The sequence below is a fragment of the Triticum aestivum genome, chromosome 3D (assembly GCF_018294505.1).
Source record: "Triticum aestivum cultivar Chinese Spring chromosome 3D, IWGSC CS RefSeq v2.1, whole genome shotgun sequence".
Classification (NCBI taxonomy): Eukaryota; Viridiplantae; Streptophyta; class Magnoliopsida; order Poales; family Poaceae; genus Triticum; species Triticum aestivum.
In genome coordinates, this window is record NC_057802.1 from 611,053,399 (window position 1) to 611,078,651 (window position 25,253).

The following is a 25,253-nucleotide window of genomic DNA, read 5'->3' on the forward strand; positions in this document are numbered from 1 at the left end:
TCCGTCAAACATCTTGATTTTGATGTCACCCACTCCAGCAACACGATAACCTGTGTCATCGCCCACATAGGCTAAACCAAACTCACCAGACTTGTACGAAGAGAACCACTCCCTGTTGGGTGTCGCATGAAAAGAGCAAGCTGAATCCAACATCCACGCTTCACCTTTGGTTGACCGCCTGTCTGATAGTATGAGAACATCACTACTGCTGTCTGAGTCATCACCATGAGTTGCCTTATTAGCACTTGCCCCACTATTGAGTTCTGGACAGTCCTTTCTCATATGTCCCCACTGCTTACACTTGTGACACTGTATATTCTTGTTCTTTTTCTTGTTCTTCCCAGCCTCATATCCCTTCCGCAACTCCTCACCCTTGACTAGCAAACCTTCACCATGAGAGACTTCCACCGCGTTCTTCTTTCTCATATCATAAGATAGCAATGCCGCAGTAATATCCTCATTCTTGACGGTCTCCTTGCCGTGCGTCAAAGTAGTGATCAAATGGTCATAGGATGATGGCAACGAACAAAGAAGCAGAATTGCCCTATCCTCGTCGTCAACCGTTGCACCCAAGAGTGCTAGATCCGTCACGACTTGATTAAAGGCGTTCATATACTCCACAAGATCTGACCCCTCCTGCATCATCATCCCATACAACTTTTGCTTCAGATACACCTTGGTCGTTGCAGTCTTGGACATAAACTGACTTTCCAGCTTCTCCTAGATCTTCTTCGGCGAATTCTCATCCATCACATGATAAATAACCTGGTCCGACAGACACAACTGTATAGTCCCGACTGCTTTCAACTGTAACTCCTCCCAGTCATCCGCCTCCATCTTAGCTGGCTTGGCTTCCTGCAACAACGCCTCCAGGCATCCCTGTTGTGCCAACAAATCTTTCACCCTTGTCTGCCATAACCCAAAGCTTCCAGTTCTGTTGAACTTCTCCACCTCAAACCTGGTACCCGATGGCGCCATGGTCCTTTGTATGGCGGACCCTGTGAAAAATTATATGAGTTATCCCCGCGACGCCCAAGTACACTAGCAAAACCCACGTGGTCTCACCTCCGTGCACTAATACCAATCCGCCAAAAACAATTGGTCTTCACGTGTTCTGCTCACTTGGCTCAACCCCACAATGCTAGCTTTTTGCCTTCTCTGCCAAATACTCCTGCTACTCGATGGGTGCGTAGCCCCTGATGGATTTTCTCTTGCGCCGATTTCGATCTGTTGCCTCGCCGTACGGTGACCCAGCCCAGGCTGCTCCTTTTATTAGCGCCTCATAAGTCTCCGCCTAGATGACGAGTTCCACCAGGACTCGGTCCTGCTTCTTTTTTGTCCAAAACAAACTCGGTCGATACCTGTTTGTACACGACTCGTGTCTGGTCTTGCGCACCTCCGTACGCACGCGTACGCGCTAACCGGCTGCCGCTTGGCCCGTGATTTTGCCTGCCTGTAGTCGTACGGCTTCTCCCTCTTGCTCCGCAGCTCATACACGCGTCTCCACGCGCGCGACACGCTGCCGGATCTCGCCGAGTCGCCGATCCCACGACCTGCTGCTGCAACTCACTTCCGCCTAGGCATCCAACCACACGACTGCTTCTCCATCCTCTGGATCAACATACAACGGCCTCTCCAACCTTGCTCTGATACCACTTGTTAAAATAAATCCGAGGCACGCGGGTCGATCCACCGAGGAACAAGCAATCACAGACAATGATGACACCGAGATTTGTTAACGAGGTTCGGCGAACTCGCCTACTCCCCGGGGCAATGACTACGGGCGCTCCTCCCCGAGATACCGCAACACCGGCCACCCGGGCGCCGGCACAAGCCGCCAGCACCCCCTTGCGAGCCTGTCGCTATCTAGTCATCATGGGTTACAACGTGGGGTGCCTCCTCATATATAAGAGGCCAAGGGTACAACGTGTCCGACTCCGACACTACAAGTATCCTACCCACACTACAACACCAAGTCCAAGAGTAACCCAACTAGTACAAAATATTCGACACAAACACAACACACACAATGACGAAAAGCCGTACCACTTCGACGCTCAGGGCATCGACATCAAAGCGACCGTCACCGTCCGAGCATCCACGGTAGAGGCGTGGATATCGCGCGTGTGGACCAACTTCCTCCGGGACGCCGAGAGGAAGCTCGTCGGCCTCGACACCGAGTTCAGCAACCCCGTCTTCGGGAAGAGGCAGAAGGACCTGCCAAAGGAACAGAAGCAGCGCGCCGCCGTGCTCCAGCTCTGCGTCGCCAACGAGTGCCTGGTGTACCACATCGTGCACGCGAGGCGCATACCGGCAATGCTCAGGATGTTTATCGCCGACAAGGACATCGTCTTCTGCGGAGCCGGGATCAGCCAGGACCAGGAGATGCTGGGCTACTACGGGCTGAACATCGCGTCTTCCTTCGACCTGCAGGAGCGCGTTGAGATTCCAAAGAGCATCTGCAGCAAGCCTACCCCATCGTTGATTGATTTATCGAACTACCTGCTGGGAACAAAGCTCACCAAGGATGGGGAGAGCGAGAGGTTAAGGAGGTCGGGATGGGGTGCGTTCCCGTTGACCCTTGAACGGATCAGGTATGCGGCGGTTGATGCTCGTCTGAGCTTCGAGGTCGCTAGGAGGCATTTCCGATCTGCTTCCTACGATCGCCCTGGCGACCGCTTAAATTCGTCGTGATTAGATGAAGTAGCATATGCTGCTCCATTTCTTTTAGTATAATAATGTGAATTTCGTTTATAATCACCCTGTTGGATCCCCTGCCCTGTGCTTCTAATATTAAGTGTTAGTATGTGTTTTCATTGTTTGGATACCTTTGTAAATTTACTAGTTAAATGCGCGTACGTGCTATGATGCAAAACCACAATTATATATAAATGCACTGATACAAAGGTGTGTGTGGGGCGATTTCATCAATCTCAAGATAATGTGCTGACTCATTCTTTCGAATGTGCGCTCATAGAGGTAGGGTGTTCTAACATGCGTCATAGGGATGGATTGAGCGTCTTCATCTGTATTGTGTTAAAAAAAGAAGAAGACATCAAAGCATCAACCATTGATTGCAATTTTTTGTTGGTGGCCTACCCAGCTGATCACTTGGTACATCAAAGCGTCAATCAGATTAGTTAGAAAAAGGTGTTGTCACAATCCCTGGAAATCTCCCCCGGTGATTCCTCAGAAAAAGAAAAACAATCCCATGCATGCTGCTGCAAAATAAAGTGGAAAGAGAGTTATACTTGATCGCATGCATGTCACGATACGTGTGTCATTAAAGTGGATCTTAGGCCGGCGTGCAATTGGATTAGATGTCGTGTTCGATCTCGAAATTACTGAGTAGAGAATTTCAAAAAAAAAAAGGAGTAGAGACGTACTATGTTTGGAAACCATATGCAAATCAGCACCTCAACCCGTACGCAATCATCTACTTAACATTACTCACCTCAGATCGATGGAAGACTCGGCGGCGGCAATGGCGGCCGCCCTCCCAAACGACGTCCTCCTCGAGATCCTGCTCCGACTGGACGACGCGGCCGACCTCTTCCGCTGCGCCACCGCGTGCAAGCGACTGCGCGGCCTCGTCATCGATTCATCCTTCCTCCTGCGCCGGTGGCCGGAGCACGTGCGCCCATCCTTGGCCGGATTGTTCATCAAGGATCGGGGCCGTTATCAAGGGTCCAAGGTGCTCGTCCCGACGCCGCGGTCCGAGCTGGGTCCAGGCCGCCGCCGTGCCCTCAGCTGCTTCGTTCCCGGCATCTCTGCACGCCTATTATACCACGCGGTGCCGCTGTTCTCGAGTCGCGGCCTCCTGCTCGCGCGCCTCGCCCCCAAGGACACAAGTTGGAGCGTCGTCCACCTGGCTGTCTGCAACCTGCTCACCGGCACATGCGACGTGCTCCTTCCTATACAGCTAGGTCTCGCGTCCCTCTCCCCTGCCTCCCCTGCCGGCGAGCGTAGCGGCTGCGCCATCGTGACCGGCACGGACTATCGCCGTTCCAGCAGCGACGACGAGGAACCACGGGGCAATTCACCACTCTTCAAAGTGATAGTCCTCACCGTCAGCTGCAAGGACGACCTCAAGTTCTACCTTAACACGTTCTCGTCCGACGAACCGAGCTGGAGAGCCATGCGCACGGTGTCCTTTGGCGCTACCATAGACGCCAATGCCTCCGGGTCGTTCTGTCAGAGCGATGCCGTCGTGCGCCACGGCACCGCGCACTGGCTATTTCGTAACGAGACGGCGCGGTGTTTCTGCCTTGTTGGAGTGAACGCCCAGAGCGGCCATGTCTCCTTCACGAGGCTCCCCGTCCCGATGATGACCGAAGTAGATTACCCGTGCCTTTGCTCAGGCTCAGCCACCGATGGCACGCTCTCGGTGCCACACATGCAATGGGGAGGTTCCCCGGTCGAGCTAATGATACAGCCTAGAAAAGAGAATCAAGGAAGAGAAAGGTTATACATTGTGGGAGAGAAGTGTGGTAAATTGATTGTGAAGGACAGGCGCGGACGCGTGTACACAGGCAACCTCTCGACCGGGGCAATGGAGGAGGTGGCGGACTGGCCTCGCATGTGCCACATCAACACTCCGAATGTTGTGCCTTGGAGATGGATTGGCCGGCGTTCTTTGTTTCCCGCCTTGGTACCATAAGGTATAGCCAGCCATTCTTATATGTGCCTTTCTTGATTTTGTTTTGCACAACTAGATGGGGTCATCAGTTAGCTAGGTTGATTAAGCATTGCTTTCTTGATGAATGAATTCTCCTTTTCCTCGCCAAAAAAAAAAAAAAGATTAAGCATTGCTTCTACTATTACATGATTCAAGGATATGTTGTTTATTTTACCATGTCCATATATTTGATATTTGATGTCTTCCTCCCAAGAAAGGTATATCTTATGTCTGGGTTTTGTTTGTGTCTTTGTTTTTTTACTAGCAACCCTGGCATTTGCCGTTCATCTCCAAGTAGAAAGGGAAGTCCAAGAAGAAGAGGGTGATGCGGCGGGAAGACTTGTGACCGCGACAAGGCCACAGATGGATGAAAAGAGATACTAGCTCTACATCGAGATAATATTAGATTACGTGTGTTTTTTATGCAGAAATTCATTATGGGTATCACCAAATTGTAACTACAGTTCTCACAAACATGTCGGTTTTGTCATGGCGGTTGGTATACCCTTTGTCCAAGGCAGTATTTATCACTGATGGAGCACTTTTGCTTATCTGTATGCAATGGGAAAGGTCCCGAAGTAGTGACACGGGAGAATGCGAACGAGACATGAGTGTCTCCACGCTAAGATATCTCGGTTGTCCACGACCAACCCTACGAGCGCACTATTGCCCATTGTGCACTGCAGGAAATCACCCAATTTTGCAAGCCACCGCCACGCCGCGCCTACTGCTGCAAGCACTGCCTGCACCACGACGAGTTGGTGATGCATACGTTGCCCGGTGCGCTGCACCGACGACGGCGAACAACAGCGGTGCTGTCGGCAACGGCAGGGGCGTTTTTTAAACTTCATCTCTGTTGTAATTTTTCTGCAGCATCACCTGTGTTGCAAAAGTTCCTTCCACAACAATACCTATCTTGCAAAAAAGTGAAGATGAATACTCCCTCCGTTCCTAAATATAGGTCTTTCTAGAGATTTCAACAAATGACTACATACGGAGCAAAATGAGTGAATCTACACTCTAAAATATGTCTACATACATCCGTATATGGTAGTCCATTTGAAATATCTAAAAAGACTTATATTAAGCAACGGAGGGAGTAGATTAGAAGATTTCTAAAAGAAAAACTTTGTTACAATTTTTATTTATTTTTTCAATAAGACCTCTGTTGAAAAGAAAAATCAGCGACAAGAGCTCTATTGCAATGATGAAGGCCGCTCGACGCTAGATCTGATGGCTTGGGACCCGTCTGATTTTTGAAAAGAATCAGTCGCTTAGTGGACACTTAGCACGCCCCTTTGGGAATCCCAAGAATTGTGAAACGTTTGTTCTAGTAAAAAATGGAATTGCAAAACGTGGAGTTTGCAGTATTTTTTTTCTTGAATAAAGGAGGGAGAAAAAGAAAATACCCATTTCGATTACAGAAACAGAAAAACGAGGGCCCATTCCTCTTGGGGCACTGATCTGCGCCGGTCGACCGGCCGAGTCGTTCCGCCGGTCCAACTGCGTCCGTCAGATCTGATCCCCTGCACCGTCAGATCCCTTCCTCCCCTCACCTCCTTCTTCAACCTTCAGATCTGATCACGCGCCGCCTTCCTCGCCTCGCCTCCTCACCGCCGGTCGCCTACGGTCGCCGCCCTCGCCGCTGGTCGCCCGCCCTCACCTATGTCGTCTTTGTGTGGTTCTAAAACCTTCATGGATGCAGCAGCGTGCGGCCATGGTTACGGCCGGTCGAGGTTGCAGCTCGCCGCGAGCCCGTAGCAGCTCGCCGGCGACCGGTTGCAGCATCCGCCCCTGCCCCCCGTGCTGTATCTCGGCGCCGGAATTCACAGAAACCCGTGCTGGGTCGCAGCTCGGCCGTGATGGATGTAGCAAAACATTATGCCGGTTGTAGCAAAAAATGATGCTAGTTGTAGCAAAACCGCGATGCCGGCTGTGTGTTGTAGCAAAACGTGACGCTAGTTGTAGCAAAATGCTATGCCAGTTGTAGCAAAAATCTATGCCGGTTGAAGCATGTAGCAAAACTGCAGCATTTTATCATTTTCTTCCACCTCCAGCCGTCGCTGGTTGAAGCTTTCTTATTTTCAGTGTCTAGTTGTAGCTTTCTCTCTTAATGGTTGGAGCTTTTTCCAACCATTACTCTGGTTCCAGCAAAATTACTCTGGTTCCAGCAAAATTCCCACAAATCATAAACCCTAACAAATTTGATTGTAGCAAAAGAAACACCCGGTTCCAGCAAAAAAATCCACAAACATCAAAATCCAACAAATTTGATTGTAGCAAAAGAAACAGCCGGTTCCAACAACAATTTAGTCTGGTTCCAGCATAAATCCCACAAACATCAAATCCAACAAAAATTGATTGTAGCAAAAAGAACAGGAGGTTCCAGCAACAAAAAAGTCCCGTTCCAGCAAAAAACAACACGTTGCCGGAGAGCTCGCTGCCCACGCTCGCAGCACCCCCCGCATCGCCTCTCGTCGGCACCGCACGCACGCACAGCTGCCGTCGCGCGTCGCTCCATCACCTCGGGCATCCAGCCCCCTCTACTGACACGCGAAGCGGGAGAGTGGGTTGGGCACGGCTTGTAACGAGAGAAAAGGGATGAGTTCGTCGGAGAAAGCCGCCGACGGGATTGGTTGGGAAGCGCCTAGAAGCTTCGCGCGGGCGGGGCGCGGAGGTGGTGGTCATTGGTAGTGCCGGCCGGAGGTGCGGTTTGAGGCGAAGAGAGATGCTCAGCTCACGAAGAAATGAATGACGGGGAAGCTTCGCGTGTGTACAGAGGATAGCGCTTCGCGTCTAAAAAGATAAGGCAGCGCGTGTCCAGCGTGCATATGAGTCGCACGATCGAGAATGATCATGCGGCGCGCGTCAGACCGGCCGAGTCGTTAGCCGGTCGACCGGCCGCAAACATTACCCTTCCTCTTGCCCCCGAGCTCACCGCGTCCCTGCAGCCACACACCCTAACCCTAGCCGCGATCCGTCGCCACCCCGCCGTCGCCGTCCGCCTCCTCGACCCCGCCGCCACCCACCCTCGCCCTCGTCCTCGCGCCGCCCCCACGATATCAGCGTCGTCCCGAGCCCGACCCCGCCGCCGTCCACTGGCACGAGCTCACCGTCGCCCTCCCCCGAGTCCGTGCTCGCCGTCGCCCGCCCTTCTCTCAAGGTGAGCTCAGCCAGATCCCCTTCCCCCCTCTCTTCAAATCCGTCGACGCCGAGCTGTTCTGCTGTGTCGGATTTCGAGATGCGTTGGCTTATCACTGAGCTGCGCTGTGCTGTGCTGTGTAAATTTAGCCATTGTGCCGTCTTTCACCGAGCTGTGCAGAATTTGGTATGCCCCTCTCGAGTTGGCTACTGTGCTATGCCGACTGCCGAGCTGATTGCTTACCTCAAAATAGGGAACAACTGATGTTCTGTTGTGCTCATTTTTTTTTTCCGCTTACTTCTGTGGTTGAACAGTGGAAATAACAAAAAATTTCTAACAAAAGGATGGGATTAAGGTTCAGGGACATTGTAGACTTTACACTATTTAGCACAGAAAAGGAGCCCCAAATTCAGTAAGCCGTAAAGAATATGAAAAGCAGTTCCTCGGAGCTTCCCACATTGTAGGAGCTTATATTTACACTGCAATCCATAAGCCTGTTTCTGGAGATGCTAAAGCTCAAAAGAAGTAATCAGTGATGTCTTTCGAAGTTGTTTTGCAGTGGAGGTTATCTTTCCTTAAATTCTTGCGCAGAAATGTTAAAATACCAATTAAGTTAATCATAATCTTACTGCCAAATTGTCACCATTCACAGTTAGAAATTGATACGGGCACTGACTCTGTGTGTCACTTGTTTCATTTATGGCAATGCACTTGTGTGTCGGATGTTATTTTTGGAAAAATTATAACATCAGGAAACCAAATAATTAAGGACAAATACATAGGGGAATACGTCATGTTTCACCAAACAAACCAACCACTTGCGTGGTTTTAAAATCATTTCCGGAGCTTGAGCTCTTATTCTCTTGTCTAACACTCTGGTTTTTCTTTACAGGGCTATAAATGGCAGGGAGACAGCGCATAGGTCGCCAGTACTATGAGGAACCATGGGGATTTCGTGATGGCCCCCCTCCTCGACTTGCCCGGGAAAGGTCTATCTCACCACGACGCATCGAAGGAGAGCTGTCTAGCCGCCGTGGTGAGATACGCAGAATCCATGATGACAACCAACGTCTGGCGGATGAAATTGTTGGACTCAGGCAAGCAATGTCCCGTTTGAAAGAAGATCTCCATTCCTCAAGTCAGGTTATACCTAAGCTCCGTGCAGAGAAAGAACTTGAATCGAGGGAGCTGACTCAGAGGAACCTGAAGCTGGAAGCTGAGCTGCGCTCCTTAGAACCCCTTAGGCAAGATGCCTTGCATCTACGATCTGAAGTAGGTACGCTAGAGTCTTTGAGGCAAGAGCTGAACGCAAAGGTGCAGGGTCTGACAAAGGAGCTTGAGCAACAGAGCTCTGAAAACCAGCGCATACCTGCCATGATTGCTGAACGTGATGATCTGCGGCAGGAACTAATTCGTGCTAGGTACGGAACCATCCTGGTCTGTGTTTCTGCTACAATAGGCACATCATGCTGAGTCTACGTTGGTGGCCCACATGAGGAAATCATTTTATTGTTTCAATGCATTCCTCCCTTTTTATTTTATTTTAGTGGAGGGGTAGCTAACTATTAAGATCACTGCAGGGCGGCTCTTGATTATGAGAAGAATGCAAAGCCAGAGCTGATGGCACAGGTGCAGGCAGTGGAGAAGGATCTTGTGACTATGGCTCAGGAGTCTGAGAAGCTTAGGGCTGAAATTGAGAAGAGAAGGGCACCACCACCTAGTAGGTTTCATTCCCTCACTTGCATCCAAGTCACTGAAAATCACTTGTGGTTAACCTGTATGTTTAATATACTTTTAGGGGTCAGCGGCTATGGAGCTTACGGACCACCTCCTGGGATGGGCGTGCAAGGCATGTACGACGGCGGCTACAATACCTACACAGACAGGCGCTACGGTACGGGTGGTGGACCATGGGACCCCCCTAGCTACCCGCGCCCTTGATTTGTGGTTTTGATTCTTGTCAGTCGGCGTTCATCATCGTGACAAAGTTCCTAATGTCTCTGGTACTGATGCTTGTGGTGCTGGTGCCTTGTTCAGAAGATTGTAACCATGGATGCTTGTACTGATGCTTTTTCTGATGCTTGTGGTGCTGGTGCTTTGTTCAGAAGATTGTAACCATGGATGCCCGTGGGTCATTTTAGGAAGCAATTCATTGTACTTAACAGGATGTGGACCCTTTTGATACTGTTGCTAATCTTTTGATTGGTGAACATTATTGCCTGACAAAAGTGAGGGCTGCTGCAAGCCTGCATTGCTGCTTTGTTCATGCTGAAGGTGGTGGATAAGGATAACAGCAACCTAAATGTTGTGCATTCACCGATATCGCCTTGTTTTTGTTTTCTTGATATAAATTCGAATGGAGAATTTTTGTGGTACACAGCACAAGTTTTCTTGGTGGAGGGGTGGCCCCTAAACAAGTGTGGAGATGGAGGTGCCCTGCTTCAGGTGTTGAAGCACAAGCTGCTCTGGATGCCTCAGAATTGTGTGCTATATGAAGTAGCTAGGTTTGTAATCCAATAGTGCAAGTTTCTCATGTATGCATCTGTAGGGATAAGCCCTGAACCGAGCTGAAGTGAAACTTTTGATTTTCTTGATGTATCATGTATGGTTTTCATGAAGAAAAGTCCAAGTTAAGTTATGTAGCTTCTTAAGAGAAATGATACTTAAAAAAGTTACCTTTTCATTAAAATTTACAGACAGGTATAAACAAAGCTGAGTCAAAACGCTGCCCCGTTTGTACCTTTCTATGTTTCATATTGTATTGCTCACTCCATACAGTATAATAGCTAACTTGTCCAATGCAAACAAAGCAGCGCATCTGGTGTAGTGGTATCATAGTACCCTCCCACGGTACTGACCAGGGTTCGATTCCCTGGATGCGCATTTTTTTTCCCTTTTTCACCACACAAGATGGTTGCTTACGAAGGTTTTAACTAAAATTTTAATGAATGATGGAGCACAACACATAATAGTTTCTCATGCATTATTTGTCGTGGAGGCTGTAGAAAGGCGACAGTGCCATCTCTACTTGAAAGGGCCACATTGCATTTTTGTTAAGTTCTATTCCAGTTCAGGCTCAGCCACGACACAAAGATAGTTTCTCATGGACCTTTGTCATGGAGAGTGGAGAAAGAGAGAGGAGACAATTGGATATATATTATCAACTTTTTGATTAATTTAATCCTGATGAAAAACACGACGAAAAATACTTGAAAGATCAATGACATACTTTAAGCTATACATACTATTGTGTACTATACATAGAGCGTGTGAAACTAGGATATACTTACAAGTAGTGCACATGCATGAACCAGTTAAAGGATGAACATATCATACCTTCCAGCCGGGAAGGCCAGGGCCGTGACGGCTCCAACAGCCTTCTTCGTGGCACCACTGTTGTCACCCATGGCATAATTGAGGAAGTAGCCGAAGTCGTGGAAGAAGTTGCAGTTCACGCAGACGGAAGTGAACAGTCGTTCGAAGACGCTCGAAAAAAACCTTATCATTTTTCTCCCGGTACAGGATAAGGGCGCGGCTCTAGAAGCCTGATCTCCAACACGGTCATGCACGCAGTCGCTGGGATGGAGCCACCAGGAGCACCAACAGCAAGAAGAATGACGGTGGCGTGCGTTGCGAGTGGCTCTCGCGGGAGGCTGTGAGGCGAGGAGATGCGAAGCAATGAGATGGAGGAGGGGGAACCCGTTTGCTGCAAGCCTGCAACCAAATCAGGCGGCTATGTGGGGAAGTATCGGACGGCTATGTGCGAAGCAATCCGACGATTTCCCACTTAAATCGGTCGGCTGTCTGCCTAGCGCATGCCATACTCGACTACATACACCCATCGAAGCCATTATAGATACACCGATCGACAGCTGCGTGCGTGCGTACATACATTGCTCCATCGCGATTAGTTATTTTCACCCATCGGTGGAACGGACGACGGCTTTGCTGAAGGACAAGGTGGTCCTCAAGATCCTCGTCCGCGTCAAGGACCCGGCAACGCTCCTCCGATGCGGCCTGACAGTGGTGCCATACTTTTTTTTTTCCTTTTTTCTTTTTTACTTGCGAAAGTTTTAACTAAAATTTTAATGAATGATGGAGCACAACACATAATAGTTTCTCATGCATTATCTGTCATGGAGGCTGTAGAAAGGCGACAGTGCCATCTCTACTCCTTGAAAGGGCCACGACAAGATAGTTTCTCATGCACCTTTGTCATGGAGAGTGGAGAAAGAGAGAGGAGACTGTTGGATATATTATCAACTTTTTGATAAATTTAATCCAGATGAAAAACACGACGAAAATACTCGCACGATTAATGACATATTCTAAACTAATATATACATAATAATGCGTACTAGACATGGAGCTTGTGAAACTAGGATATATATACTTACAAGTATTACACATACATGAAACAGTAAAAAGATGAACATACCATACCTTCCAATCAGGAAGTTCATGGCCGTGGCGGTTGCAGGAGCCTTCTTCGCGGCACCACTGTTGTTACCCACGGCGTAGTCTGGGAAGTAGTCGAAGTCGTGGAAGAGGTCGCAGTCATGGAAGCACGTGGACGGAAGTGAACAGTCGTGAATACGCTCCCAAAAGGCTTATCATTCTTCTTCCGGTGCAGGGTCTCAGAGGGCGCGGCTCTCTGGCTCTCGCACAATCATGCACGCGGCCGTCGGGATGGAGCCACCAAAAGCAGCAACAGCGAGAAGAAAGACGAAGGTGTGCGTTGTGAGTGGGCGGCGCTGGAAGACAAGGTGGTCCTCGAGATCCTCGTCCACGTCAAGGACCTGGCAACGCTCTTCCGATGCGCCACGACGTGTAAGCGGTGGCGCGGCCTGGTGGCCGACCGCTCCTTCCTCCTGCGCTGCTGGCCGGAAGTGCCCTTCCTCGGCTTCTTCACCAAACGCAAACAGCCCCATGGACGGATCGTCTTGTCTTGAGAAGCCGCCGTCGTGATTACCGGCTGATTGTGGGAGAGGGAATCATTTAGACGTTATTAGCACAAACAGACCATCCGTGTCCTGGAGTATGATATTTTGTAAACCTATTTGCTCTTCTTCAAATGTAATAGGCGTGTCCGTGCATGGTCTCTAATACCTCCGCCCAAAAATTAACTTTTGTGCTCCTCGAATGAATGTATCTAACGCATGCATTTTAGAGTGTAGGTTTTCAGCAGTTAATTTTGGACCGATGGAATATATGTTTACCCAAAATGATAAGTGTCATACATGTGGCATGAAGCACTCCTGCCATGACGCCTTTTACAACTAAAGTTGCCATCCGAAAAAGAAAAACCGAAACTTGTCATCCAAAAAAAAAGTTGTCATGCTTGACAGTTAAAATTACCATTCACGCGTCACTAAACCTGTCATAAAAAATGTTCGAAGTTGTCATGTGTTCGTGCTGCACGTGTGGCACTTATCGGGTTCCTAGAAGGTGGTTGCGCGACAAGCATGTTGCAAAGCAGTACACATGTCAGGGGACACGGTGAACGACTTGGAATACTTTTAGGACCTGCGGTGAAGGACTTACACATATTTAGGACCCGTGGTGAACGATTTTAAACTTTTAGGACCTACTTGACACACTTGGAATACTTTTAGGACTTCCATCGTATTTTACTATTTTTATTATGCATAGTTGCATGTTGAGGTGGGCTTTTTATGCATGTTCAATGATGAGATGTCATGCTTGCATGTTGAGATAAATATGTTAGTGGGGGTTAGCTATTTAGATATAGAAGATCTGGAAGAACATAAATAGGCAATTTTAACACTTTTAATATTCCACAATATCTAGAATAGGGTTGAGGCAGCAAGCCTACGACTCACTAATAGTTGAGAAAAAAACTTTTCCTATGAGCCACCGGTCCACTACAAATTTGATTTGGTACAAAAATTATTTTGTTGACTCCATTTTTGGTAGTTTTTCAATGCTATATTTTAAACAAAAATATATGACCCCCTTATCTGGCGAACGTCCGTCAGGGAGGGTGGCATTTAACTTTCGCATGGCACTTTTAGTTCTGATGAAGTGGGAGAGGTGGTAGTTTCTTTAGGCGACATGGCGTTTTCTCCCTGAGAAGGCAATTTTGGTTTAAAAATTGTCGTTGTTTGATCTTTGTTTTACAACTAAAACTGCCATCAAATATGGTTCGTTTGCACCTTCTCTACAGTGAACTTTTGATAGCTACAATTACCGAAAATATATTTAGCCTTCCATATCTCAACCTTGAAAAACTTGTTAGTTTAATAGCCTGTGGGTTAGTTGTACTTCCAGCTCATCAAGGATCAACCCACCATATAACTAGATGATGCCTTTCGAGAGTTGATGTGGAATTGGTTGCAATACGGAAGGCCATGACGCTTTATACGGAAGGCTTCAGAGGACATGTTGTACAAGACAAGGATACCGTAACCTAGGAGGTCTCTACCTCCACCGGCATAGCGGAATAGGATTTGTAACCCTAGCCCCCCTGGTCTGTTATATAAACCAAGGTCGTGCTAGTCGGTAGGACACAACTTAGAGACTAGAATCCTTCGGTTCATACCTGTACTTTGTACACCCCAATTGCAACATATATACATGAGCAGGGGTAGGGTATTACCTCAGCAAACTCTGCGTCCTATTTCCCTTCCGACCTAATTGCGACGTTGGGACACCTTACCAAGAGATCAGCCGGATTTAGCTCCGAGACATATGAATTTAACGGTATTCATTTTGTAACATTCATGTCATATATTATGGCTCCAACCATTGGTCAAAAGCAACCTTGAAAAAAGCATTAGTCCCTATATATTTGGATGAAGAGGGTAGCATAATAGAGTGAAAACTACTATGTCTGATTCTATGTGTTGTTGCACATTAAGGTGAGACTTTTTTCCATGCATATAGTTGCATGTTTATGTCAGATGTTTGTATATCGAGAGAAATATGTTAGTGGTGATCATTTACATAGTTTTAATTTTTGCGGGGATCATTTACTTAGTCATTATATACTTGTATATGATATCATCTGCTGTCTTGTTAAGTCGGGTTATCCGGAGATGCAGGTCTTTTCTTTTGCCAAATCTTGTCAATAGACATTTTAATTTGCCAAAGATTAGTCATGGCAAAGTTTGTTAGCAACCAAACATGCCCCTTGGCACGGTGTTATCATGGGATTGCTTTTTAAGTTCCTGCTGTTTTTTGTATTTTACCCAAAAATATTTAGGTATCCTGATCAATTATAATGCTTTGTGTGAATGTGTGCCTTTTTTTACAGAGAGAGAATGTGTGCTTTTGCAAAAACTTGGGGCTGATTTGCTTGAGTCGGCATACTTTTATTCAAGTGTGTGCTGGGCGTGCCTGAATGCACAAGTTAATAAAAAAATTAGTGTTTGATTAGTTCCCGTCGTCGTCGCCGTGTCCTGGTAGCATACGATCATGTTCCGGAAAACTTGCCAGGTTACTAGTAATTGGATACGTACGTTACCCTAGCCGCCTAGCGACGGCAGATCTCGATGGAAGAGACGACGGCGGTCTCGCTCCCGGCGGACGTGCTGCTCGAGATCCTCTTCCGCGTCAAGGACGACCCGGCCACGCTCTTCCGCTGCGCCACCACGTGCAGGCAGTGGCTCCGCCTCATCGTCGACCCCTCCTTCCTCCGCCGCAGAACGCGCGCTGCTGCGCCTTGGTCGGCTTCTTCACCCAGGAGGAGCGTCCTGACCCCAATGGAGTAGCTACCTTCAAGACGCCATGCTTCGTCCCCGCGCCACGTTCCGCCATGGCTAGCCTCGGTCGCCGCGCCCTCCGCTCCTTGGTCCCATCCGCCCCCGCCGGCCTCTTCGACCGCGCGGTGCCGGTGGCCGCACGCCACGGCCTCCTCCTCATGCGCCTCGCCCCCGAGGACCCGAACCGGGCCGTCGTCCACCTCGCGGTGTGCGATCCGCTCTCCGGCGCGTACCATCTGCTTCCGCCCGTGGAGTGGTGCTCGGCCTCCACCGGTTACAACGGATACGCCGTCCTAACTGGTGCAGACTGCCGCCCCCGACGGCCACCGATGTCGTGCTTCAAGGTGCTAATGGTGGACATTGACTACAATCGTTACACCTTCTCGTCGGAAGAAGCGAGCTGGAGCCGTGTGCCTCACGTGTGCCTCGGTGATGCCTGTGCCAGAGCACACACGTGTACCACGGAGCGGCGCACTGGCGCAGAGGATTGTCCAAAATAATGGACTTGAACGCCGAGACCTTGTCCACAATCGACATGAACGTCGAGACCGGCCACCTCTCCCGGACGGAGCTCCCAATCCCACGGCAGAACACAACCAGACGCTCTTATGCTAAGCTATGCCTTAGCACCGCTATCATTGACGACGATGAAGCACCATCTTTGCTCTGGATGCGGCAAGGAAGCCTCGAGGTAGAGATCTGGGAACGATATGGCGAGGAAGACGGCGTCGATGATGATACTTTAGCATGGCAATGTGCTCGGGTGGTCGAGATAAAGCAACCGAAAGATATGACGGAGACTCAAGTAAATACGCTACACATGCTAGCAGAGAAATGTGGCACGTTGCTCGTAAACGCCGACGAACGTTTTTACGTTGTTGAGCTCAAAACCGGGACAATGGAGCAGGTCAGGGGCTGGCCTCGACACTGGAGGAAGGTCGTGCCTTTTGAGACGGATTGGCCGTCAATCTTCATTCACCGACTTGGCGGTCGTTAGTACTGAAGGAAGAGAGTTTACAATAATGAGTTTTGTTTTATTCCCATTATAAACTTAGCAAAGAATAGTGGGAAATTATTGCACCGATACAATGCAAAGGTGGATCAGGAATGGTTGTTCCTCCTTCAAATCAAACCAAAAGGATGATAGATTATTAATTGATTCCTAAGTATTGTTATTGTGAATTTGAGTTGTACCTTTTGTCCCTAATGTCTAGCACTTCCAGTTTTGATGAAACATGAAATCAACACAGTAAAAAAAGACCCCTCCGCACCCCTCGGTCGACCCTGCCCAGGGTGACGCGAGGGCAGCTCCTCCATCCCCGCCGGTCCCTCGATCTCCTCCCTCCCTCCTCCCCGCCACATGAGGCCGACGCCGGGAAAGCCTGCCAAAAGTTGGGCTGGACAAGGTCAATGCGTTGATCATTTCAAAAGATGGGATGGTGGAAGTTGGACATAGGAGAGAGATGAGAGATAGGAGTATCGGCTGGAGATGGGATTTTTTTATTTCCGGTTGGGTCCAACTTTTGGTAAGGTTGGAGGCAAAGCATATGGGGCTCATGTTAGAGGCAAGGTTGCCTCTACACATTGTTGATGCTTTTAGACACAGCCAAGTGACCAATTATTGTGAGATTTTCTAGTCTATTTATCTTTTTTCCAATTAACCCGTTGATTACTTTTAGGAGTATATAAGTAGCTTATTTTTTAAAATTCATTGAAATGCTGGCTACGCTCATGGCCTGACGGTTCACCAACCGTAAACTCGGCCTACCTAATTAAGACCCTTTGAATCGGAAGCAAATACATTTATGAACTGTACTCCAATGAATTGATAGGCCTTAATTAAGCGGTGGACGATGGAATTAATCGGCGTTGGTCCATGCCGCCGTTCACACTCACACCAGCTTCATACTCTGGACGTGTTAGGAGGTACTACATCAATTGATTAACGGTGGAAACTTGATAGGATCATGCATGCCTTGTCGAGTCGAGTGATATCATGACGATGGCGTCATGCAGACTGCTTTTAGTCAGGGACTATGGCGGCGTACATGAAATCAACACAAGAGACCCCTCTGTACCCCTCGGTCGACCATGCCCAAGGCGACACGAGGGCAACTCCTTCATCTGCCGCCGGTCCCTTGATTTCCTCCCTCCCTCCTCGCCGCCACATGAGGCCGACGCTGGAAAGCCCGTGGCGCAGCCAGGGACTATGGCGGCGGGGCTTGCGCTGCTCCTCCCGATATTGGGCATAGACCTCAGATCTGGGGCAGCGATCCTCTGGCGAGGTCACCCTCTCATGTGGCGAGGAGAGAATGGCGGGTTGCAGATCGCCGGAGAGGGTGGCTGATGGCTACCCTACAGGTTGGGGCTGGGCCTTTGTTACCCCGACGACCGACGACGCCGGATCTGGCAGTTGTATCTCGTCCCGACTTGGTGCATCCACCCCAGCTGAACGTTGGTCATGCGGAGCGGGTGGGGGGGGGGGTTCCAAATCGGGATAAATCCATTGTAGTCTAGCCCGAATGCGCCGGTTTACTTTTGGAAGACGTCGATCGGTCGGGTCTGCCCTACCTCACACGCTACTCCGTGAAAAACCTAACTGCGGTGGGCGGCGACGGCGCTGTGGGCGTCGTGGCCTTCTTGAAGGCATCGTGTGAGAGCATTGTGGTGGTGTGCATCGTGTGGGCTCGTTGGCAGCGGCAAATGGCGTGCCCTTCTCCCTCCAGTGACATCTGCTTCGGGGAAACCATAGATTTGGGTCTCCCGGATCGAATGACGACGGAGACTTCGGTGCAGTTCTCCCTCTTGGGTTCATTGTTTTGGAGCAGATGCGGAAGGGCCCAGTAGATGGAGCGGTGTTGTATCTACTGCATCAAAGACAGCGGGTCTCGACGGCGTGGCAGAGTGAAGTCCTGGTGTTGGACGTGGGTTGATGGACACGCGCAGGCTGGTGGCGCTGTCTGACGTCGAGGTGGTGCCGGCATCAGTTGGGTCTAACAAGGTCAATGCGTTGATCACTCCTAGAGATGGGACAGTGGAAGTTGGTCCCAGCTGTCAGCAAATAAAGGACACAGGAGAGAGATGAGAGATAGGATTATCGACTGGAGATGGGATTTTTTTCCAGTTGGGTCCATCTTAGAGGCTGCTTGGTCACTTCATACACGCGAACTTTTAGTAAGGTTGGAGGGAAAGCATGTGGGGGCCATGTTAGAGGCAACGTTGCCTCTACACATTGTTGATGCCTTTAGACGCTGATACTCGGCTTAGTGTGCTATAAGCCGAGTGACCGATTATTGTGAGATTTTCTAGTCTGTTTATCTTTTTTCTAACTAACCCGTTGATTACTTTTAGGAGTATATAAGTAGATTAAATTTCAAAATTCATTGAAATGCTGGCTATGCTCACGGCCATGGCCTGACGGTTCAGCAACCGTAAACTCGGCCTACCTAATCATGATCCTTTGAACGGAAGCGAATAATTATGAACTGTACTACAATGAAGTGGTAGGCCTTATTAATTAAGCAGTGGACGATGGAATTAATCGGCGTGGGTCTATGCCGTTCACACACTCGCACCAGCTTCGCAGTCTAGTAAGACTAGCCACAGTGGGAGTAACTTCAGCAGTAACATCAAGTCCAACTCTGCAAATTTTCTTATGTGGCAATGAGTTAATGAGGAGAGAGGTAGTTGTAGTAACTTAGGGAGTACACTTATGTTACTACCCACTATGAAGGTAGTAACATGGTCTAGGGATATGTGTATGTTACTAGTGTATGTTACTCTCCATTGTGGCTAGTCTAAGTACACTCTGCAACGTGTTAGGGAGTACATGAATTGATTAACGGTGGGAAGTTGATAGGATCATGCATGCCTATTGCCTTGTCGAGTCGAGTGATGTCATGACGATGGCTTTAGTTTCACACATGGTGAAATTAAGGACAAGAGTAGGCTATAAATACATGTGATCAAGCTCCGTGGCATGCAGCAGTGCAACGTACTACGTGTGCAACGAGCTAGCTAGCAGCAAATTAAGATGGCCATGGTGGCCAAGAGGTACACCGTCGCGCTGGTGCTGCTCACCTTCGCCTGCTTGGCCGGCTTGCTGTGATCTCTTCTTCTTCCCGAGCCTCGTCCCATGGCTTCCTTGGATGCCTCTCGGACAAGAGGATCCCGGTGTTCACGCAGGGCTCGGATTCCTTCATGCCGCGGCTCAACGCCTACGTCAGGAACCCAAGGTTCCTGGCGAATACCACCGTGAGGCCTCTCTACTTGGTCATGCCGACGAACGCCGGCCACGTGCAGGACGCCGTTCGCTGCGGCCGCCGGCACAACATGTCCATCCGCGTGCGCAGCGGCGGGCACGACTACGAGGGCCTGTCGTACCGGTCCGTGAACGCCAGCGACTTCGCGGTGCTCGACCTGTCGGAGCTCCGCACCGTGCTCGTCGACAGCCAGACGTCGACGGCGTGGGTGGAGTCCGGCGCGACCCTTGGCGAGCTCTACTATGCCATCGGCAACGTGAGCGACGTGCTGGGGTTCCCGGACGGCGTGTGCCCGACCGTCGGCGTCGGAGGCCATTTCAGCGGCGGCGGCTTCGGCACGCTGATGCGCAAGCACGGGCTGGCCGTCGACAACGTCGTCGACGCCGAGCTGGTGGTCGCCAATGGGACGGTCCTGAACAGGACCACCATGGGGGAAGACGTCTTTTGGGCCATCCGAGGCGGCGGAGGGAGCTTCGGCGTCGTGCTAAAGTGGCAGGTGGGATTGGTGACCATCCCGGCGACGGTGTCGGTGTTCAAGGAGGCGGTGTCGGACAGCGAGGGCGCCGTGGACAAGGTCACCAGGTGGCAGAAGGTGGCGCTGGCCCTGCCGGGCGAACTGTACCTCAGGGTGCGCGTCCAGGAAAAGAAGGCCGACTTCCGGGCCTCGTTCCTCGGCGGCTGCGACGACCTCCGGCGGGTGATGAACCGCAGCCTGGGGTTGAACGGCGCCGACTGCAAGGAGATGACCTGGGTCGAGTCCGTGGCCTACATCTGGCTGAGCAGCAACGCGACCCGGGAGGACCTCCTGAGCCGGAACACCTCCAAGTCCGAATCCCCCAACAGCTTCAAGGCGACGACCGACTACGTCCGGCAGGCCATTCCCAGGGACGCGTGGGCCGAGATCTTCGGCAAGCTGGTGTAGCCCAATGCGCAGATCATCTTGCCCCCCTACGGCGGGCAGATGGGCAACGTGTCGGAGGACGCGACGCCGTTCCCGCACCGCAACGGCGTGCTGTACAGCATGCAGTTGTACAACTACTGGCGGGTGGATTCGCCGCGGAGATCAAAGTGGGTCAGAGACATGCACCAGTTCATGGCGACGAACGTGAGCTCCAACCCAATGGAAGCCTACTTCGGCTGCAGGGACCTGGATCTGGGCGACGACTGGGGACGCAAATACTTCAAGGGTAACTACCAGAGGCTCACCGAGGTCAAGGCTAAGGTCGACCCGGCCCGACGACTACTTCCGCAGCGAGCAAAGCATCCCGCTGCCACCACCGAATTATGTGCATCAACTGCACCGGCCGGGGGCTCTTTCCTCCGCCTTCTGAACCACATGCTAGTATTTTTTTTATTTTTGCCTACATGCTGGTATCTATCTTTGATTTTGCGTACATGCATGGTGGCTACTCCCAACGAGTGATATAATACGGTTTAGGTCACTATCCTTTAATGACCTAAAACGTCGTGTATTAATTTACAGAGAGAGTGTTGTCTGTATATCACATGCAGGCATTGTAATCTTGAGCAAACTCCGGCCGCCATTGGCGACGGGAGAAGGATGCGGGAATGGAGGGAGGTAGGGGCATGCGTGCGTACCACTCGCGGCAGAACTTCATTGCGCTCATGGCCGCGGCGGCGGCGTTGGGTTCGAGGAGCCAAGCATTTCCGGTGTTTGTCCTAGATCAGTCCCTTCGATTCGGGTTCGGGTCTTCGGCGTCCTGCATGTAAATATTTACTATTTTTTTTATACATGGCCCACCTCCCTCTCTCACAATCTGCCTAGAAGCACGTGCTGCAGTCGACTGTTAGTCAGTAGCCCGCTTTCTTACTCCCTCCTTCTCTCTCTCCTTCAACTCATCCAAAAAAAAAATTAATGGCTTCCAGCCCGTCTACATCATCTTATTTTACTTGCACTTAGTCGGCCTCTGCTCGGGTGGCCTTTGTTTAGGCCGCAACTTCTGATTTACCTTTCAAGATTTAAATCTTAAACAAACACACTGGGTTCCTGTTAAGCTTCCCAGAATCGATTCTAAACAATGAATCTTGCCAAAATGTGTATGTATGTATGTATGTATGAACGAGAATTAGAAGATTTATAAACTGTTTGATGGATGTCAGAAGTTTCTTGCAAGTTTACGATTGACCATTTGTGCATTAAGGACATTATGGACATTTCACAACGCTTACGGTTTTTCTACAGCAGGGTAAACCTGTTCATGGACATCCCAGCCCGGAGACCCGCCGGGCTCGGGCTCCACTTTCTCACCCAAAGCTCAGCCTGAAATCCCGAATAAAGCCCGAAATGTACATATAAACATATTTTATTTGAAATATAGGTACAATAAATTAATATAATATTCCAAATATGATTAATTTAATTAAAAATGTCACTGTTCATGTACTTCGGGCCGGGCCGGGCTCGAGCTTGAGATTTTTTCTTCGGGCTTTGCCAAGGCCGACCCAAACCCGACACGGCCCGACCAATGATCAGGTTTACAACAGGGTAAACAAAGAGACAGCTTCAGATTCTCAAAATCCACAGCCACAACTTATTCTCAGAATTTAAGCTACAACTGATTCTCAGGAATCTGTAGCCCAAACAAAGGGGCCTTGGGCTGTTTCCATTTGTTTGTTCCGATTTTGCCCTTTGCTCTCTGACTCATCTCTACTAACTCCATCTGATTTCTTTTCAAAAATTTCCCATGGTTTTTCCCCGCACAAAGCGTTTCCTTTCTCCCTTCGTTCTACCCCTTGATGAATCAAAAACACAGAGATTCGTTCGCCTCCACATAAAGGAATCAAATCATACGGCTAAAACTCTCTATTATTAAAGGTGTGTGCCAAGGTGTCGTCCCTGGCAATCGGGCGCGAAGCCGCCGCGGCCGGTGGCAGGACAGACTATTTCCTGACGGACGGAAGCCCAAAATGCGAGGAAAAAAGTGGAGTAAATAGAAACATACATCAAGTGCATTCCATGTCAAAAGAAAAAGAAGCTTAGGACATGTTTGTTTGGGCTTGTATTTTAGCTTTTGCAACTTTTTGTTTTGGCTTAAAAGTCAAAACAGCTGCTAAATAGCAGAAATCCAATTTGGCTCTTGGGAGCATATGCTCCTGCTTGCCAAAAATACCTTTTGCAAATGTCAATTTTCTTTTTAAAAAAATAGATGTGTTTATTGTCACACCCAAATGTGACCTGCAAATCTTTAGTAGGAAAGCTTAAGCTATTTGACCTGTGCGGAAAATAAATCAAACGTCAAATGTTGAACTTTTTTTTTCACCAAGAAACACTACCATCCCGTTCCGCATGAAAATTGTAACGATTGCAGACTAACATGAACATTCCAAAAAAATCAGAATTCTTTTTATCTTTTTTACTATTTGTTTTGAATTTTCTGCTTATCCAAAAGCATATGCTCCCAAGAGCCTTAACGATCTTCCCCCTAAATAGGGGCTTCTGGCTAGCTAAAGCATAAACCCAAATAAACAAGGTCTAAGTCAAGACCTTTCACCTAATAAAGTCACATGCCAACATGCATAAACCCAAATAAACCCCCTGACATTTTAAGTAATCAACCCGCCGTCCATATTTAAGTCCGCCGAATTATTTTTTCGTTCTAACAGAAAACCTCATCTTTCCCTAATAATAAAGCACACATTGCTTTGTCGTCCGTCGTCGACAATTTCGCAAAAAAGCCCCTCTATTTCTGAGCCCGCGATACATGTTTAAGTCACAACCAAACCCTTTTTTTCATTTTCTGATAAAACCCCTGACATTTTAGGTAATCAACTCGCCGTCCATATTTAATCCCGCCGAATTGTTTTTCATTTTAACAAAAAAAACCCATGTTTCCTTAATAATAAAGCACGTACAGGTTCTGGTCGTCCGTCGTCGGGGCAATTTTGCAAAAAAAAAAGCCCCTCTATTTCTGAGCCCGCGGTACATGTTTAAGTCACAACCAAACCCTTTTTTTCATTTTCTCAAAAAAAATGCTGACATTTTAGATAATTAACTCGTCATCCATATTTAATCCCGCCGAATTGTTTTTCGTTTTAACATAAAACCCCATCTTTCCCTAATAATAAAGCACGTACTGGTTCTGGTCGTCCGTCGTCGGGGCAATTTTGCAAAAAAGCCCCTCTATTTATGAGCCTGCAGTACATGCTTAAGTCACAACCAAACCGTTTTTTTATTTTTTTCTCAGAAAACCCCCTGACGTTTTAGGTAATCAACCCGCCATGTATATTTAAGTCCGCCGAGTTGTTTTCTCGTTTTAACAGAAAACCCCATCTCCGTAGCATCTCCACGTGGGCCTGTTAGTGGCCGTAGGATGCAAATAAACCCGGCAACCACTAATGGGAAGATGGAAGCCTCGGCGATCAATTTCTACCGGTTATTTTGGAAATTCGGTTAGCAAAGATGAAAACCAAAAAAGACATCCCAAAATAGAAAACTGAATATCCGGTTAACCGAGCTTTTTGGTTTGGTAATCGGTTTCTACCGTATTTGCCAAATGTGTCAACGAATCATCTGTGAGGCTGGCTTCCTTTCACCTGCGCTTCTATATAGACTAGCTATCCATCTCCATGTGCGTGGCTGGCCAAGGTGGGACTAAACCACTAGCCTGAAGCGCCTCGTATGCATGTACAAATTGACTACTTCAGGCACACAGGAAATGCAATCCACAACAGCTTGCTAGCTTGGGCCTTGCATGCAGGTCGTCGCTCGCCGGCTTGGCCCATGTATTTTGTTTTGTCGCGATTCGTGAACGCACGCGCTCGAGGCTACCTAGCACGGGAAACAGCTCGTTGTTGCACGCGTCCTAGCCTATATTCGGTTTTTCTCTTTGGTTACCATGCTTATACCAAACCGAATGAATCAAGTTCGGTTAGCAGAGATACTAACCGAATTTTTCTGTACTAACATTAAAAATTGAATATTCGGTTTCGATATCGGTTCGGTCTTCGGTTCGTCGGTTTTATGCCCACCCCTAACAAAGTGTGTTTGTGTGTTGGGGGGGGGGGGGGCATTGGCCCCCTTGCTCCCATGAAGCTTTGGCACTAAATATTTAAACCAACTAGTTAAGTGCCCGTGCGTTGCTACGGGCAAATGATTAAAAATAAATCAGCGGGGGCACCTATATGTCAGGTACCTGAAAATCTCTTCGCGCCAGTCACTTTTATCTTTGTCCATCAAATCAAATATCCAACGGTTAGGAGCACGCTGTCACCTGTTCATCTTCTTCCTCCCAGATTGGAATGCAAAAAAATAGCTTCCTTTCACCTGCGCTTCTATATAGACTAGCTATCCATCTCCATGTGCGTGGCTGGCCAAGGTGGGACTAAACCATTAGCCCGCAGCGCCTCGTATGCACGTACAAATTGACTACTTCGGGCACACAGGAAATGCGATCCACAACGGCTTGCTGGCTTGGGCCTTGCATGCA

At 49.0% G+C, this 25,253-nt stretch overlaps 4 protein-coding genes and 1 non-coding gene across 5 annotated transcripts; all 5 read left to right on the forward strand.

The window, feature by feature from the left end:
• Nucleotides 1–1,410: 1,410 nt before the first annotated feature.
• Nucleotides 1,411–2,707, forward strand: LOC123075919 (uncharacterized). Its single transcript, XM_044498418.1, has one exon. It carries the CDS (start codon nt 1,717–1,719, stop codon nt 2,692–2,694), a length of 978 nt encoding a protein of 325 aa, XP_044354353.1. The 5' UTR covers nt 1,411–1,716; the 3' UTR covers nt 2,695–2,707.
• A 748-nt stretch (nt 2,708–3,455) lies between these two features.
• Nucleotides 3,456–5,189, forward strand: LOC123075921 (uncharacterized). The gene is made up of 2 exons (XM_044498419.1): nt 3,456–4,661; nt 4,944–5,189. The coding sequence occupies exon 1, from the start codon at nt 3,464–3,466 to the stop codon at nt 4,658–4,660; it is 1,197 nt and encodes a 398-aa protein (XP_044354354.1). The 5' UTR covers nt 3,456–3,463; the 3' UTR covers nt 4,661; nt 4,944–5,189.
• A 2,348-nt stretch (nt 5,190–7,537) lies between these two features.
• On the forward strand, nt 7,538–10,458 carry LOC123080966 (protein FLX-like 3). Its single transcript, XM_044503924.1, has 4 exons — nt 7,538–7,841; nt 8,713–9,241; nt 9,401–9,540; nt 9,619–10,458. Exons 2-4 carry the CDS (start codon nt 8,721–8,723, stop codon nt 9,759–9,761), a joined length of 804 nt encoding a protein of 267 aa, XP_044359859.1. The 5' UTR covers nt 7,538–7,841; nt 8,713–8,720; the 3' UTR covers nt 9,762–10,458.
• A 174-nt stretch (nt 10,459–10,632) lies between these two features.
• Nucleotides 10,633–10,703, forward strand: TRNAG-CCC (transfer RNA glycine (anticodon CCC)). The gene has a single exon. It is a non-coding gene; the product is annotated as a tRNA-Gly (tRNA).
• A 9,041-nt stretch (nt 10,704–19,744) lies between these two features.
• Nucleotides 19,745–21,305, forward strand: LOC123075922 (berberine bridge enzyme-like Cyn d 4). The gene has a single exon (XM_044498420.1). It carries the CDS (start codon nt 19,745–19,747, stop codon nt 20,726–20,728), a length of 984 nt encoding a protein of 327 aa, XP_044354355.1. The 3' UTR covers nt 20,729–21,305.
• The last annotated feature ends 3,948 nt before the right edge of the window (nt 21,306–25,253 follow it).

Coding starts and splice junctions, on each gene's coding strand:
- LOC123075922 (XM_044498420.1), top strand. CDS start 19,745: ATGCCGCGGCTCAACGCCTACGTCAGGAACCCAAGGTTCCTGGCGAAT.
- LOC123075921 (XM_044498419.1), top strand. CDS start 3,464: ATGGAAGACTCGGCGGCGGCAATGGCGGCCGCCCTCCCAAACGACGTC.
- LOC123075919 (XM_044498418.1), top strand. CDS start 1,717: ATGATGACACCGAGATTTGTTAACGAGGTTCGGCGAACTCGCCTACTC.
- LOC123080966 (XM_044503924.1), top strand. CDS start 8,721: ATGGCAGGGAGACAGCGCATAGGTCGCCAGTACTATGAGGAACCATGG. Junction 9,242..9,400: donor CAGGAACTAATTCGTGCTAG/GTACGGAACCAT, acceptor AGATCACTGCAG/GGCGGCTCTTGATTATGAGA. Junction 9,541..9,618: donor GAGAAGGGCACCACCACCTA/GTAGGTTTCATT, acceptor ATATACTTTTAG/GGGTCAGCGGCTATGGAGCT.